The 18427-nt window shown below is 34.8% G+C and overlaps 1 protein-coding gene across 6 annotated transcripts in view; it reads left to right on the top strand.

Annotated features, from left to right (window-relative positions):
- Window positions 1-18427, top strand: part of TAX1BP1 (Tax1 binding protein 1) — a 52902-nt gene that overhangs the window by 12113 nt on the left and 22362 nt on the right. For 5 of the 6 annotated variants that reach the window (XM_027639176.1, XM_027639175.1, XM_027639179.1 and 2 more), the window contains exons 3-7: window positions 1553-1655; window positions 4739-4926; window positions 6183-6341; window positions 17483-17631; window positions 17759-17849. In XM_027639176.1, coding sequence (XP_027494977.1) covers window positions 1553-1655; window positions 4739-4926; window positions 6183-6341; window positions 17483-17631; window positions 17759-17849 — 690 coding nt within the window. The remainder of the gene's footprint in view (window positions 1-1552; window positions 1656-4738; window positions 4927-6182; window positions 6342-17482; window positions 17632-17758; window positions 17850-18427) is intronic. The other variant, XM_027639181.1, reaches the window with a different exon arrangement.

Raw genomic sequence — 18427 nt, forward strand, 5'->3', positions numbered from 1 at the left:
GCAATGTTTGTGTGCTTGAATGTGGATATTGTAATGTTTGCAATTGCCCATGCTAGGTTTTTAAGGACTAATAGACTTTGTGTACTCCACCTGGCTCAGAGAAAGTTTACCAGTGTGTCCCATAGAAATTTCTTGTTTATTTAAGATTTCTGATGTAAAGAAAGGACTATTGTGCATTTGTTCCAGCTTTAGCACTTTGACTGGAACTTGGTTTCATTTTTGTAGTTGACTTTTTGTTGGCTGCATTGTGTTGGGTTTTTTTTCCAACTGATGTGTGAAGTTAAGGTTTTAAAATTTGGTTTCATATTTTAATACATAAGAATGGATTCTTCATTGCAAAATGGAACTGTTAAGTTCACATGAGACCTAAATAGGAATTAATTGTTTCCACATCTTAACTCCTCCATGACAGTATACCCAGTTACTAATAAACTGTACCACACCTAGCTTTTGACAAGGGTTTTTGTTTTTTGTTGGTTGTTTTTTTTTTTTTTTTGGGCAGTGGAATAAATCAGATATTCTTCTCCTTTACCATTATATTATTATTAGTATTCATTGCTTTACAGTAGTAGCTTTGGCTTTCTGTTTAACTTGCATGTATTTCAGGCGTGTTGGAATATGCATCTTCAGAGGACAGAATCATAGAATAGCCTGGGTTGGAAGAGATGTTAAAGATCCTGTAGTTCCAACCCCCCTGCCGAGGGCAGGAACGCTGTCCACTACACCTGATTGCTCAGGGCTCCATCCAACCTGGCCTTGAACACTTCTTTAGATGGGCCACCCACAGGTTTTCTGGGCAACCTGTGCCAGTGCCTCAACTCTATACAGAATTGCACTCTTATGAAAAGTCTGAAAGTAAAGGTTTGTTGAAGTTAGTGGGAAGACTGTACGAACTTAACTGAGTTAGGTTTTCATGCAAATTTGTTTTTTTCTTTGCAGACATGGTGTGTGTGTATGAGAGAATTAGCATTCCAGTGAAATGCTGGTCTTTAGTATTGCGGAAGTTGTCCGAAAAATGCTAGTGCGGCCCTGTCAATTTTGGTCTTTTCAGTAGAAGAGAAAACTGTTTTTTCTTTCCTCCTTTTTGTTTTCTGATGAGCTAGTTGGACCGTGGACACAAAATAGTCAGCATTGACAGAACTTACACTAAGAAATTCTCGCTATAAAATTAAGAATTAATGTTTTTGTATTTTTCATAAAGTAATGTGTATCTTTATAGAAAAAAAATAATATACCAAATAGTAGTTTAATGTGTAGTGAAAACTGTCTGCTGTTTTACTTTATATAGACCCTTTTATTGCCTTAGACCCATTTATTGCTTTAGGTAACAAGCTTAATAAAATTAATGCTAAATCTTTGACATGCTTGTTAAATATTCCTGATTTGTAAACATTGTTAAGTATCTTTTTATTGCATGTTGGAGCAGAAATATATATAATACAGTATGTTGCAAAGGCCAGACCTTGATACCTTAACTGTGCATAACAAATTCTTTTGCTTAATGTTTTATCCCTCTTTCTTTTTGTTGTTGTTGTGGTTTATTTTATTTTAGGTTGGTTGGAGTACTGCAAGAGATTATTACACCTTTCTTTGGTCACCTATGCCAGATAATTATGTGGAAGGATCAACAGTTAACTGTGTGCTGACTTTTCAAGGTAAGTGTAAAGCAGTGTCTATCTGTATTTTCCAGCCTACGCAGCTTTTTAAATACTGATCTGTTCCTTTCAGTGCTGAGGGTTGTATAGCAGTTCTAGACTTTTACAAAGATAAATTGGAGGAGAATTTTCCACGTTTCACTGTGTGAAGTACAGTCTTACTTTTCCTTACAATTTCCTTGATTTCTAAAATAAGTGACTTAGTATATTTTTTACATAGTAATGGCCAGTATTCATGACTGATAGAGAAGCTCTGTTGGAAACTATTAAAATACAGATAGTGACTTTGTTTAATCATCAGCAGGCATTTTTAATCTTGGCATTTTTTAATGCCTTGTGTCTTTACATTGTCTGTAGTCTCTGGACTTTAGACATCATTACCAATATTAAGTGATTCTTGTCAAAGAATAAATGATGGTTTGGTGAAGGTTCAGAGAAGTCAAAGAGTTGCAGAGAACATTTTACAGTGAGGAATTGATGGAAATACCTAAAGTTTTTACGAAAAGAATAAAGAAACAGAAAATGTTACACAACTGTACAAATTCAGTATAACTGAATTTTCAACACTGTGTGCAGATATCATATCCTCTCCCTCCCCTTTGCAATCTCAAAAAAGTAGAACAAATAAACAAGGAAGATCAAAATTAGGAAATAGCTTCTGTATAAAGGTGTGGAGTTAAAAAGGTGAGAGCCACACTCTTCTCATTAAATGTAAAAAGGGACATTGGCTGTGAATTCTGACCTGGGAGGTTTATGCCTGATGTTGGGAAGATCCCTTTTACCAAGAGCGAGTAGTGCAGCACTTGAACAGGTATCCCTGGTTTGGAAGGATGAGAATTCCACACAGTTGTTTAGACACAGCCATGGTAGTCTCAAACAGGTGCTAAACACAGTCTCCGGAGTGAGAAACTGGACTAAGTGACCTTCCAAACTTCCTTCTGCCTGATTTTTCAGCCTGGGAAAGAGAAATAATGTGAAGTGACTTATGTCTTCATTGTTTATATTTAAATAAGTAGGAACCGTTGATGTAAGGTACCAAGTGACAGGTTCAAAATGGAGATAAAGATGATACTTTTATAACACAGTCAATGTACAGAACTTGTTGCCACAGGACATTACAAGTGTCAAAAATATATGCACATTCAGAATTCTGTGTGAAAAGAACACCTCCAGTAAGCTTTTAAAATGCTTTTCTGCTTGCAAACAGATTTTTACGTACCATTTTATCTTCTTTTTTACTTCCTAGAGTTGGCATTAGTATTTGTGTGTGTGTGTGTGTATTTATTGCTTTAAGTAGATAGAAAAAAATAACGATTGAAATCCTGCAGTGATGACTGTATTAGCTTGTTCTCTTGTTAAAGCTGCAGATGATGATAGTTTGGATGAGTTCACTGTTCTTTGTACTGAAACTAAAAGTGATCTAGAAAGTAGGACTGTACATGCCATTATTAGTCCTTTGTACTTAAAAATTTTACCACACATGAAGCGACTGGGTAACTCTGTCCCGTCTTTTACCTTCCATGCTGAAAGACCTCCACTTTTATAGAGCTACCAGATCGAATCTCCATTCAGTCTCCCGGTTGTGTTTGGCAAGATATTTTAATGCTGCTGACATGAGATCAGTAGAGCTTCCAGGAGCTTAATTATCTGAGCTAAATAGTGAATGTTGTGCAGCATGCTTTAAATGTTTGGTTTTTTATGATCAAGTAGGTGTGCTGGAAGAAAATAAGCAGGAATCTGTTTTCTCCAGTACATGTTAGATACAAGAAAAAAGACTTAGAGTAGTTTTAAAACCAGCTTGTCTGACTCAATATTAAAAGTTGCTGGAGCAGCAAGGTAGATTGTTCTGAATTTTTTTCTGCATAATTACATCTTACTTAAGCACTGAAAGAGATAAACTGAGTGGTATGTAGGAAAGTGCAGTCAGGTCCAAAAGTATGAATCCTGAGGTTAAAATACTATTACCGGAGCTACAGTTAATAAAGTATAAGACTAATTAAAGCATGAATTTCTCAATACAAGTGCTGTCCATACAGCACATGTAATGTTTTACCATTTGTAAGAAAAGTAGCTAGGAGTACTGGGAAAAGACTTCTAGGAATCTGAAATAAAAGTTGGTGAATAGAAATCATTTATAAAATTAGAATGGGAGAAGATTGAGATGTGGTGAAATAAGAACTGAAATAGGTGACATCACCTGCTGGACTGAAAATCTGGTGAAGATTTATTATGCTAGTATCATACTCAGGCTGGCTAGGATATCTGATAATAAATGTTCTGAATAAAACCACATAGTTTTCTTACCATTAAACTGGGTAAGGTGTGGTTTTTGCGATTACTACTAAAGGTGAAAATCTCATTAGTTCTGGAAATGTTTGTTTAACATCCCCAAATATTACTGTGTGAATTCAGGTAATGCAAGAGGCTTGATGTTGAAGCTTCAGTGGGCAACAGTTCAGTGGAATAAAAATTCTTCTGAAGTAATCTGCTTGCAACATGCAATATTACATAGCTAAAAGAAAGAGGATTTATTCTTACCTTGTAAAGTCTACAGGAATTTTTTTTCAATTTTAAGAGTAAGCTCTTTGTTAACAAACTTCAGGCTCCCACCTATGCCCCCCTTGTCTCTGGTGTTATCCATTCAGAGCATTGCTGTGCTTTGGCATTTAAAAACAGCAAAAGTCAGTTGTGTTTGCTCCACAAAAAACCCAAAAAGGAAGTTGGTAAAGTTACCAAAGGTCTTGTCATGGCATATTATTGTGCCTTTGTCTGTTGTATTTGGTTGCATAGATATTTGCCAAAAATCAATCACTCTTTGTTCTGTAACTTTGCAACGGTTACATATAGCACCTATTGCCTAACACTATTTTGCATTTATCTTAAAAGCTAGGAGAAACTGTGGGGGGATGAGAGTGACTAACTAGGATGACTTTTCCTTTCTGCTGTTTTGATGATTTATCTGTGCCTTACTGAGGTAACGAGCATGAAATCTGTAAGTCAGACATGATGTGGTAATCTGTTTACAGACAGAGACTTGTAAGTTTGTGTAGAATGTTTCTTCAAATATGAATTTATTTTGATAGGATATTATTTACCAAATGATGATGGAGAATTTTATCAGTTCTGTTACGTGACTTATAAAGGAGAAATCCGTGGAGCAAGCACACCTTTCCAGTTTCGTACCTCTTCTCCTGTTGAAGAATTGCTCACTATGGAAGATGAAGGAAACTCTGATATGTTAGTGGTGACCACAAAAGCTGGACTTCTTGAGGTTTGACTCAACAATTCTTAAAATGTTATTTATTTTTTTAATATATACATACTAAGATATTAAAGAACAAACCAGAAGGAAAAGGCCTACATATGTATGGGTAGTGTATGTATTTCTGGCTGGTTCTACAGTATTTGGCTGGAGTTCAGAACATTTGCATGTTAAGTGAATTGTGATTTTAAACTGTATAGCACTAAGCATGGACTGGGAAACCCTAAGAGTAGATACTGCCCATCTCCAACATCTATACTCACCAACTAAGTGGAAGGGAGGGAAGATACCCTTTGTATGAAATGGTACTTCTTGTAAGAAAAAAGAGTTACCAAACCAATACTTTTATTTGCACACAAGTTAAGAACCCTGGAGACTAAGCTGAATAATTGCAGGTGCCTAAGTATATTAGAGTAGCTCTTGTTTTATTTAAAGCAGTTTTTGATGTGTCATGGTTTTTTCGCTAGAGGGATGTGGTTAGACTTGTGTGCTTACATCTAGAGTCAAGGCGTTTCCATTTGCTTCTTGATGTTTGTAGGCTGAACTCCACTTAAACCCAAAAAATTAGACAAAATAAGAAACCCAAACCAACTTTTGTGTGACTTGCTTCTTGGAAAATTGCTCAGTACAGTTCCTTTACCTTGCCATGCATCTGAGCACTTACATGCATGTATTTGATTTACAGTTTTCAGAATTTAGGGATAAGAGAGTAGAGAGATACATCTAGCATATTTTTGCTTTTCAGATATGTACTCATAGTACTAAAATTAAAAATAATTTTTCAAATGTGTCTTATTATCTTGGCTTATAGAATTGTACAATGGTTTGGGTTGGAAGGGACCTTTAAAGTTCGTGTAGTCCAACCCTGCTGCAATGAGCAGGGACATCTTCAAGTAGATCAGGCTGCTCAGATCCCCATCCAGCCTGAACTTGAACGTTTCCAAGGATTAGCTCCTCCAGGGATAATTAACTTGTCCACAGTTACTGTCACTTGGGAATAGTAAAGGCATTTCATTTAAGGAGAGGAAACTTGAATATAAATCAAGACTGCAAAGTGTGCTATCTAATGGTAGTGTAGTACTATTCAGTTAAAGCAGTGAAACTTCAGAAATTGGAGAATAAGGGGAAAATTGTAAAACAACTTAGCCAGAGAACACACAATCTGTGCTTCTGCTCAGACACTGGAGTAATTAGTTATCCATTTATTTGATAAGAATGAAGGGGGAAAAAAATTACCAAACCCCATTATTTTTGTTTTTTTACAGTTCAAAATTGAAAAAATAATAAAAGAAAAAGAAGAGCTATTAAAGGTAACTTCTGTTCTGGAAAAGGAAACAACACAACTCAGAGATCAAGTTGAACGACTGGAGAAAGAACTTAACCATGAAAAGCAGAGATGTGACCAACTGCAAACAGAGCAAAAGGTTAGTTGTTTAACTGATTAAAGCTGACTCATAATGTCTGTAATACTGCTCTTTCAAGAACCATTTAAACTGTGTGAAAATCAGCTATCAAGACCCCTCAGCAGTTAGATAGACATTTACACTAGAATAGGTCAGTTCCTATTAACCTCCTGCCACTATTCCTTTTATGTCGTAAAATGGTTAAAATATTTAAGGCTTATGGTACCAGGCTTGGTAAGATAATCGATGACAACTGTTACCAGATGTTTGACATTTAACCGTGGAATTCATAGTGGAAAGTAGTTGATAGTTTAAAGTTTGCTTACATTAATTTAAAACGGGAAGGCTTTTCAAGAAAACTTCACATTAGGGAATAACTACATAGAACACAGAGTACTGAAAATGGTAAAAAATTATGTTATGAAAAGCAAAGATTGTGACTTAACAGAGAATGCTACTGCCAGGGTACACAAAGAGTAAAAAGTAACTAGTGACTGACTTCTCTTAAAAGGTTTCACAGAGGTCTGAATATTTTCAAAGGGAAAAGAAGTACACACCTAAAAGTCATTTACGATGTTAATTAATAGTTAAAATGTAAATGTAGCCTAAAACAAAGCAAGCTTAGTTTGGAATTCTGCATATGGTCAAGAAGAAATCTAATACTGTAAAAAAGGCACCAAAACATTGGACCTAATCTATTTTTAAGTTGCTACTTTTTAAAAAAAACAACTTTTAGAAGAAGATTAAAAACATGTGGGAGGGAGGTGGTGACATGGACAAATTTGAAGTAATGAAGCCTATATAATTTAGCTGTGGACAGCAGTTAATAGGCTATTTCTGAGTACTAGTATGTACATGTCAACAGTCCTTTGTGATACACCTTTAATAGGAATTTGTTGAGGGAAGTTAAAAATGTTGATGCTTTGTAGAATACTTTTAAATAGTAAGTGAAGTGTACTAGAATGTTGGGTAAGGAGAAAAGAAAGGATAAGATCTTGTTTAAAAAAAAGTTTTTCCTATTAAAGAATTATTTGAATTTCGAATGCATGGGAGAACTAACTTAAATTAATGAAACAAGAATTTAATACTTATAAATATGCTTTTCATGGATTTGTAGATCACAAGTTTGGTGGATAAGTCTGAATGAGTTACACAGATACCTTTCCTTGTCACTTGAGGCTCTCATTTAAAAAAATATTTGAAAGCAAAGTGTCAGTTCTAACCCATGTTAGCTTTAAAATTCCGTTTTGGAAAAATTTGTGAAATGGGATTTTGATAGCTGTCGAACAAAGATACAGTTAGACTGTATAGGAACAAAAATGTCTTTGTACTTTTCACATGTTACTGTGCATTTCTATAATCCAAAATAACTTTGCCTCTAAGAGACCAGACCTTAGCAATTAGAATTTAATTTCAAGAATGTTTGGGTTTATTTTGTAGGGTTTTTTATTTTTTTGTTGTTCTTTTTTTTTTTGCCTTGTATTTTGATGGAGAGATGATGCACTGTGAAGAATTTCTCGTTTCTATTTAGCTGAGCTATAAGTAAATGTCTGATCTAAGGCTGATGCTGCTCTTTACCTGTCTAGAATACTATGGAAGCTTTTTAACTCATGCAATTTTTGTCTCTAAGACTTTGACACGGTCTTATTTTGCATCTTTTAAGTTCTGTTCTCTGTTTTTCACTTGTTTAAAAAAGAATCATATCTGCTGGGTTGAAAAAGTTTTTATTTGTTTATATATATAAGCAGAATATAGATTGAGTGTTATTCCTGAAAATTAAACAAGAATCTACCAAATCAGGTACAGGAAGTCAGCAGTTTATTTATCAGAAATTTTAATAAACAATGTGGCTTTCCAGTCTTAAAGATGACTTCCCTTCTTGCTTTCCTTGCTTCCCCACCCCAACACATGAAATACAGCAGTGGGTCACAGCATTGTATAATCTGTCTTTGCTGGGAACATGTACAGTGCATTAATGGATTGATTTAAAGACTCCTGAGCAGCAGTTATGCAGCACTCAGTTGGATTACAGTACTTAGGTTTTATTTTCCTTGTGGGTTGTTCAAAAAATAAAACAACACCCAAACTCAAACCCCCAAATAAAACAACTGTACAAAACACCTCCTCCACAACCAACCACCAAAACAAACCCTACAACACCACTCTCCCAACTCTCCCCTCTCCCCCAGCTAATCTAGTAAACTTCGTGTGATGTGAATAATTGTTATTGGCAATAAACCTGAACAATGCATTAACTTGGATATTTTTATATGACTACCTTTGAAGTGCTGAGTAATCAGAATATATTTGTATTTTGTGTGATATCAGAGTCTTCACAGGTGCTTAGTGTGAGCCAGGTTGTTTTGGCTTGTGGAGTTTTTTGCCTTTAAGTCTGAGAATGGTTGTTTTAACTAAGTAATTATTTTCTTCTTTTATTCCTGGTTCTCTTTTTTCACACAGATGTGGATTTTTATCTATGCGCTAAACTTTTAATACATAAATAGATAAAAAGTGGAATTGATGAATTAAACATTTTAAAAAATACAAATTTTAAACTTAGGTAAAGGTTTAACTATTTTAAATTCTGTTGAAAAAATCTTCCAATATCTTTTAGAGCCTATTAGACTGAAGAACAACAATTAATAAAACAAAATCCCATATGAGAAAATGCCATTATTGTAAACACTGAATGCAATTACCTTTGTAGTTTAAGGCAGGTGTAAGTAATAGAAATCTATTTCTGTTGAAAGTAAAGCTAAGTTACATTTAACACATGTAAAAACTCTTAACAACATACAATGTTTTTTTCCTTTTTGCAAGTACTTCCATCAGGAAGTTCACAGATATATTTCTGCTTGTGCAAAGAGCCCTCAAAAACCCCCCATGGTAGTACAAAGTACTGTATTTAAAAAGCAGTAATTTCATGTGTCAAGGAAGTGAATATGTCTGTATAGACACATGCATTTGGTTCTAATTGTGTGCAGAGCTCTTTATGCTGCTAATGTATTGGCAACTACTATTTGCTTATTACCATTTGTATTGTGATACGGGGGCCCTGGAGTTATGAACCCCTTTATACGTAACACTAGTTAATCTGCCTAATTTCTAAAAATGACTCTTAGTTTCCTCATAGCAAAGAACGTGGTTAACTGAGCTCATGTCTTTTGATCAAGTACAGTGTTAAGCTACCTTGTGTCTGTAATTGAATTGAAGAGCATGTGAATGGTGTGGTTAGGGGTCATAGGATGTAAGTTAACCTTACTGTGGTACAGTGTAATAAATAAAAGATAGATTAATGATGGAAAAGCTCAGAGTTCCTAATATGAAAATGTTTTGTTAGAACAGTTCTCTTAAAATCCCCTTTTCATTTTTATTCATACGCATTTAGACTACTTTCATTGTTTTGGTATTAATTTTTATCAGTAGTAGTTTGGTTCATTGAGCCATGTCTGTAGATGCATTGATTTCGTGATATACACAGGAGACAATGCCACAGCTATATCCCAATTAGTGCTTCCCTCCTACTCTTGATTAAGTGATCTTTCTTCTCCACATAGTTACTCTCAGAATTTTGTGGAGTGGAACTGTTGTCTTCTCAATCTGCTTTTTACCTGGTTGGGATGTTTTGCAAGTCATTCTGGAAAATATTAGGAAGAAACAAGCTGAAAATAGATCAATCTTTTAAGAACATGGCATAATAAGCAATCTATTCAGGTGTGATACAATCAATGCTCCATGAAGCTTGAATATTGGGCTCTATGCATGTTTTTAAGTAGTGAAACGATTCCTCTGTTTTGAGTTTTAAAGACAGTTCCTGTGTTTTGGCACTTCAGACTGTAATGGCCATAGTAAACTACAGATTTTGATTTGCTAAAGTGCCCTTGTTGTTCAGGACATAAATAATTGTTTGTTGCCTTCTTAGTAGCCATCTCATTTCCTACCAAAAGTAGGAGGAATAAGTGCATTTGAGACATAAAGTGATAATGTACTATTAGAGTTCTTGAAGCGCAGTTTTTAATACATTTTATGTATTATGGCACTGTGAGTCACTGCTTGTCCCTGAAGGCTTTTGGGTTTTTTAGATTTGGTTTATTTTTTTTTTAGTGTTTCATTGCATTGGAGTAAAAAAACCACCTATATTTTTAATTTGTGTTCAGCACGTGAGTGATTCTGCAGACATTGTTTTCTCATGTTATCATTGCAGTGTCACAGAAAAAAGTATACTTGCAAGACAGACAGTTCTGCATTAGTCAGTGTTTGTGCTCAGAGGGAGTGTGCTCTCCAGCCCCACTTCTTCAGTGTACACTTAGGGTTACTACCATTATGTTGTGGTAACCACCCCACCCTGCCAATACTTGAGATACTAGAACTTTGTACAAATTCAGTCTTTTTTTTTTTAGAATAATCTTTTTCTCTTATCCAATGGCTACTTAATGCAAAAAAATCAGTTTAGAGAGGGGGTAAGTGGCCTTTTTTTCTCTTGCCCCCCCAGCGAGCACACTCTCTTTAGTCTTCTGAAAAGGGCTCCTGTATTTTCAGTTAGACAAAAACATAGTAGTCCTTTGCACCAGTTTCCATGCCAGTTTAACCCTTCCTGGACTTTTTCCCCCCCCAGATGACATTAAATTTGCTCTTACTGAGTGTGAAGATTTAACATAATCTATTACTACTCTGTGTGAGAATTCAAAGTAAATGTGAAATTATGGGAAATGTTTCAGGAATATCACATCTTTTTCGTACAACCTTCTGTTAGTTTTCAGAGTTAAATATTTTTTTACCATGATAGTGTTCCCTGATAGCATGCTTTTGTTTAAAAGCATGCTGTATATACAGCTTGCAGTCATCATCATGGCTGGGCTTTGCGAATGGAGATTTGGGAAGGGCTCTACCCACGTTTGTTACAAGCATGTTGGTGGCTGAAAAGGCCCATACGAGATAGACACGTCTGGTTGCAAAAGGCACAGCAGAAAGACTCCTTAGGTGGTAAATTCTGCAAGGCACGATTCTTTCTGTGTTGTCTTTTCTCCTCTAGAGTGATCCTGCGTGCGTTCTCAAAGGCATCAGCAGCGTTATAGATGGTGTGTCTCCAGACCTCCCGATTGGAGGCCAGAGTAGACCAGTTATGTTGATCTATAACACTGTTAAAATAATTAGATAACTACTCCCTAGGATCATTTTGCTTAAGAAGATGACATGTGGTTACCAGAACTGTTTCAGGTTGCTTTCAGTATTTCAACTTTTCCTTTGGTTTTCTTTTGTAAACTGGTACATATTCTATGTGTTAAATCACATTGGTATGCTGCTTTCATCTGTCTGTATTTTACTTTTTTTAAAATATAAGAAAATGAACTTAAAAATTTGAACAGAAAGTTAGTGTGTTTTTATTTAGAAAACAATAACACAAATATTTCTAATCTGCATCTTAGACATTATGAATATAAAATATACATACCTTTGTAAATAATCAGAATGTATGCGTTTTTGGTCTTTGTGTTCCCATTCTTGTGTCTACTTAAACTATGTGTAAGCTCTCCAGCAGCACTGCACTTGCCTGCTGTCTTAAGATTTAACATTACTGTGCTGAATGCGAGAAGTGTGCAGTGGTCATTGTGTTGGTCTTTCGCTGGTCACTCCTCTGATACTCTGCAACTCTTCAATTTTGTGGACGCAGGTTTTGTGCTTTTGTAGAGAGCAGAGCTTGCAAATGAGGCTTTTAAAGTCATTGGTCTCCCTCTAGCGGGAAGAGAGCGCGTCTGAACGAATTTCGTTAATGTGACAGGGGCGACAGTTCGTGTTCTTGTGGCAGTAGTTTGCATGTGTGTTTAGCTTGAGTCAGAAGGAACAGATTTGCAGATTGCTTGCTCATTCTTTGGTCTTGAGAACATTTGAATAGAGTTTCTGTTATGACATTGGCGTAAATTGAGGCAGAAGTGAATTTACTGACTTGATAAACTTGTTCTTCCATGCTCTTTGTAGGTTTAGTTTACCATTTAACTTTTTAAATGTGGACTTATTCATGTGTCTGATGGAGAGTTTTAATAGGACATGTGTCTAAATTCACATTCTGCTGGCAGGTTCTACCTACACAGTAGCTTTATTCTTTCAAGAATTTTATTCAAGTATCAGGGATTCATTTAAATTGGCATCTGATGCCATTTTATAAGGAGAGATTCTCTGTTTAGACAGTGAAAAAATGCTGTTGTGCAGTGTGATATGTCAGCAGTACAAGTGCCCAGTTCAGCCTTTGTGCATACAAGTAAGTGAATTAAGGGTCTTTTTTTGTGTCTCTTTAAATCAGGCTCTGTTTGTACTGTTCCTGTTTGCTGCATGTGAGAAAATGTGATGGTCAGGAAGATGTATTGTTTTAGCAAAAAACCAAAAAATCAACAAAGATCAAATAACAACAAACCACCCAAAAAGCAAGACCCCAAATAACAACCAAGAAACTGCCCCCCAAAAACAAACCTCCCCCCAATTTCATGTAAATTAAGACACAAATTAAACACTCAGAATTGTTCAGGTTGGCACAGCAATTATAGCACCCCGGGGTACTATAAACATCATATGAAAAGAAAACCCTGTTTTATGGTTGTAGTGGCTGTTCTGTGTATGAATATTTCTTAAACTGGACAATTGAAAATTATTTCACTGGATAATTAAGCAGATTCATTTGAGATATTCTACACTTCAGATTATATATTCATGAAAATGACTTTGCAAAATCAGTAGCTTATAGTGAAATTATAATGTTTTTAGAAATCAACATTCTGACATGTAAGTACATGCTGCAAAATCATAGTGTGTGTAAATGCTTCAGCTGTTTGTACATTTTCATGACAGTAATTGAATGACTGATGTGACTTAGATGAACTTCTACAGAGTTAGGCCTTTTGTTGTTTTGATCAGTTTAACAATGTTAGTTGAAGAGTTAATGCAGTTAAAGTACTACCACTGTGATATCTTAGGTTTTCAGAATAGAGTGACTTCAGTGCTTTTTAGAGCACGATTTCTATTGCAAATCATAGTCACATGGATAAAAGCTTAGTGTAATTGAGTTTGTTTGGAATTGGTTTGCTGTTTTACTTTACTGAAGGCTTAAAATTTGTTTTAGAAAGAAAAATTACAACTTGAGGTTTCCTTTCAGAACTTTGAGGCCCTGTGTTATGAGCACACTTGGATTTTGCAGTAGCTCCTTGCAGATGATTCATCCTGCCTAAATTGCCTGTAGAATATGAAGTATAACGGTTCCTCTGACATTAAATTATATCCAGATAAATCAATCTAGCTGAAAGGTGCTGGTTTGTTGTTGTTGTTTGTTTGTTTGTTTTGTTAGTTTTGTTTCTAAATAGATTGTCTTGTATTAGTGATTTGACCTCTTGAGTTTCAGAGCTGCATCGCTCATTTTTAACCTTTCATTCTTCATTATGATGTATGCATTCTCTAAAAAGTGAAACAAGATGGCAGATACTAGCCAGTAATCCAAGGGGAATGCTTTAGGTTTGGAATGACTTTGAAAAGGTGGGAAGGTGAGTAAGGAATTTCACATGTTATGAAAAGGGAAGATGAAGCATAAAACCTCATGCTGCCTATTGCCATACTGCAAGATATCATATCTGGAAATAGTCTTGGGTTGTATTTTTCAAGTATTTTATTCTGTTTGTTCGATCTCTGCCTTAAGTATGTTTGAAAAGTGCACTGTATGTGCTGATTTACAGGAAGGGATCTCTGTACCATTTTGCTTCCACTAATCAGACTGTACTCTGAAATGCTTTACTGGTGTTGCAAAAATCCATTAGAAGTAAGAAATAAGGAAAACGTGTTGTTCTTCATTGTTGAACATATGGATTTTTACTGTGGTTTTCTCTTGTAAAAATGAGAATCTAAAACTTCATGGCTATTCCATCTCAAATAGAAGATTATTAGTCCTTTTGCAGGAGGAGTGTATTTATTAAATGGATTTTAAACATGTTTCAAGGAAAAGCCCAGGCATGATATTTGCCTATCCTTTAGATAGAGCTTGTAGTAGCTTTATGAGGTTTTTTCTCAGTGTATTTATGATTAGGTAAGACAAAACTAAAGCAAGTGATCTCTAATTTAGAGCTTTTTGATGTAAAAACTCTGTTCTTTCGGCAGCTGTTTGCAGTGCACTGTAAACAAACGAAGTTTTTTATAATGGCAGCTCTTCCAGGGGAGGACAGTGTTTCATGGAATGATAATAAAATTATTTTTTAAAATAATCAGTCTTAAATCTTTTGCAATTTTAGAATAGCAGTAAAGATTTTGGAGGCCACATATTTCTTCTTGTTCCGTATCTAAAGGTACATCAAGATTTTCAAAGTGGGATTTTGATTCTGGGGAAATTCACTTGAAAACTAAATTCAATTTTCTTTGTCTCGTTTTACTAGTGAGACTCCTAGTAGTTACAGGAATTTTTGTTTTGGTAGCTTTTTGTTTGGCAGCTGTAAAGCTGTCTTAAGTAATTTCTGGCTGCTTACTCTGACCTTTGTGGTGCAGTTTGCTTCTCCCCTCCACCCTTATGACTGTTGCAACTCTAGGGAGAGGGGACAGCGAAGCTGCATTTGTAACTGAATTAAAAATAATTCAGAATAAAAATAACCCTAAAATTGTGGGGTGTTTTTAAACCACTTCACTAAAATGCTTCATGCTCTTGCTGTGCTTTTTTTCTTTTTTACCTCTGTTAAGAAAGCGGAAGAAAATTTATAGTATTTGTATATGTACCAGATAAATTGAGATAAATTAATTAAAACAATGATTACAGAAAGTAATTATATTTTTTGTAATAGAGAGTGCATGTTTAGTTGATCTATTTATTATATTCTTTCCCTTTAGACAACTTCTAAACACAGTTGACTTTTACCTGTAAAATAGTCTAAGAGCACTCATTTTAAATTTTACAGGCTCTGAAACTGCTGTAACCATGTATGGGACTAGGATTGCTGCATCTAAATTGAATTGCTAAGAATTCTGTAAAATAACAAGTCGTCTCTAAAAATTAATCCTTTTTTTTTTTCTTTCAAAACTGTAGGCTTTACTTGTATCTAAACAAGTTTATTAGGTGAGAATCTGTTAAGTATGGAACTTTTACATTTTAGTACCATGTCCCTTTAGAATAACTAGCAAAGCAGCATCAATTGTAATGTTGTTTGTGGAGTGAATTTTTTTCAGGCTATTAATTCCTTTTAATATATGTTACCTTTGGCAGCCTGTTTGAACTGTTTGTACAGTTTGTATATATAATGTATCAGATTAAATTCTTTTGAAGGCACTTGGGTTACAACAGTTACAGTTACACCAAAGTGGTGTTTAGAGAAAACACAGATATGCATTGAAATAGACTTTTTACTATACTAGGCTTTCAAAACAGGGGCAAGTAATTAGTCTCCGCTGCACTAGGGGAGGACAAGCAGTTATAAAATGTGTTGTTGCTGCTGGTTATATAGCAAGTTTCACTTGGAATACTGACTTTAATTAAAATATCCTGCCCTCGTTACACCAAGTACATATATTTTTGGTTGCAGGAAACTGATAGCTCTTCAAAAATAAAGACCTTATGAAAATCGTGGGTCATCTTCTCTAATGCTGTTTCTTAAAAAAAAGAGGGTAAAACATGATCTCTTGAAATTCTTTATTATATTAAGGCCTAATAAAGCCATTTAGAATTTAAATGGTTGTAATATATTAATCCTTTTATGTAACATATGTAACAAAAATGAAAGTCTACTTTACATACTGGTTTAGTGTGTAGGAAGTGATTGAGTCATCAGTTAAATTTTCCATTCCTCTCAATTCAACACTGCCTGCCCCCCAAAAAATATCATAATGCCCAAACTTCTGTTTGGTTCCTTGTAAAAGTGGGGCTTAATTGTACTTGTGAACAGTGTATTTTGACAATTAATGAGTAAAACCAGTCCTCATTATATTTTATTGTACTTAAAACATTGTTAGTTAGCTTGGAATTTGGCCAGTAGGGGTTCTTCGTAAACTCTGGCTGATGTGTTTCTCTTGATTTAACAGTACAGTCTTGTTGTTTCATGGCATTGAGCTTTGTTTAAAAATGAATAGATGAAGTAGTGCTTTAATCTTACAAATGTACAGCAGAAAGGCAACTTGTACCTTAGTATCTGTACAAACACTTTAAGTCAAACTGTAGTCAGATATGTTGGTCAGTCTGTCTTGAACTCACAGTTTGATTTGTATCACTGTCATGGTTGATACTAAGCTGAGCTTTATTGAACTTTGATAGTGGGAATAGTGGCATATAATCTCAGTATGTGTGTTATGCTTTAGTGTTATTAATTTATTTTCTCAAGAAAATAGTATTATTTTGAAAATAATTATTTTCTGGGTTATTTAAGATGGCCTGGCTTTAAATGGCCATTTTGCTGTGACAGAGATGACAATTTAGCTGCCACTGCCGTAGAACAGTGTGGACATGACCGTAATTAGATAATGAATGTGATACTAGAAGCAGCTTCCCATCTTGTGTTTGTCAGTTTTCTGACAAAGGAATCTGTTTTGGGTGTTGTCGTCATCCTCTGTCTCAGCTTCCAATATCCGAGGCATAAATCCCACGATGGTTGCATGAGGTTCCATGAACTTTGTGAGACCTTCCACATGTTCCAACTAGGAGAATGTAGTGTAGTAACCAGCTCTAAATCATTAATTCTTCCCCCCCCCCCCTCCTTTTTATATCTCCTTTTACCTGCAATTGTCTTTACTGTGGCTTGCTTGAGTGGTGTAATTAGACAAATGCAAGCTCTCCTTCTTTTCAAGTAAAAGTGAGTACAAAGAGAAATAGAAATTCTTTATATTTTCTGAGCTAGACAGTTTGTTTGTTTGCCAAAAGGAAAGAGGCAAAAGATATGAAACAATTTTCTTTGTCCTGTACTCAGAAGTCTTTGGTAGTCTCTGTGTAACCAAATGTACCAAAACAAACTCCTTATTGACCCCTTATTAATATATATGAATTGTGCATAGCAATATTCAATATATATATTTATGTATACTTGAAATGGGCTTATCATACATTTTAAGGAAGAGAAGAAATCTAATGACCATATTTTGGCATTAATTCAGATAGCATGTTGTACTTCTGAAGAATCACATTCTCAAATGACATCTATTTGCAATTTTCTTAAAAGAGTAATATTCAAGCATCAGAAGCTCTTAAAAGGGAAAATGATGATTTGAAGAAGAAGCATGATGAAGCTGCTTCAAAAGTTCTCCAGCTTGAAGAAGATATCATGACTGTTACTCAAAAAGCCATTGCAAAAGAAACTGAGTTAGACAGGTACTTACTTTTTGTTCCTTATCTTCCTTATTTTACTTTTTTTTTCAAAGGTGAACTAACTATTTTTAATACATGCATATATTTTCTGTATTAATAGTTCTGTACCATTAATTTGTCAATGTTTTAGTCTGAAGGATAAACTGAAGAAAGTGATGCTTGAGAAGGAGCAACTTGAATGTGTGTTAAAGACAGAAAAGGATGAAAAAGAACTTTATAAGGTAACTTTATTGCTTGTACCTGTATACATTGGAAAGAAGTGGTTTGAAATAAAGGAGATAATGTTTTATGGAGAAAAAAACCTGAATTTGTTAAGGAAAAAAGGAAGTGGGTAACTTCTGTGAACAGATCTTTTGATAGTTACAGATGTTCTCATATAAAAATGAATGAGGAAACAGCATTTGAATTCATCCCATGACATAAAAGGTCCCTTAAGAAGGAGAATGGATCTGCAATTTGTTAAAGCACAGATATAGCAAAAAAAAAAAAAGTAGATACTAGTGAGAAAATTCTTTAGTTATACTGTGCATCAGCTAGTAACCGGTCATCTTAACACACTTTTTTGTAAGTAAAATACTTCTTACTTATTTAAATTCTCTCTTTAGACTTTGTTTTCTAGACCCCTATTCTTGAATCTTATGCATAATGCTGAGAAGCTTTAGTGGGTTCTGTATTGCATTGACTTTTTTACTAGCATAGCTGATTTCTTTTGCTGGTCACATATGTCATTATGTGACAGGCAGTATTAGATATACAACAGAAGTCATAAAATCTGAAAACATCTTTTAAAAGCTTGAAA

Source organism: Corapipo altera, unplaced genomic scaffold, assembly GCF_003945725.1.
Source record: "Corapipo altera isolate COAL_440 unplaced genomic scaffold, ASM394572v1 44, whole genome shotgun sequence".
NCBI classification, from domain to species: domain Eukaryota; kingdom Metazoa; phylum Chordata; class Aves; order Passeriformes; family Pipridae; genus Corapipo; species Corapipo altera.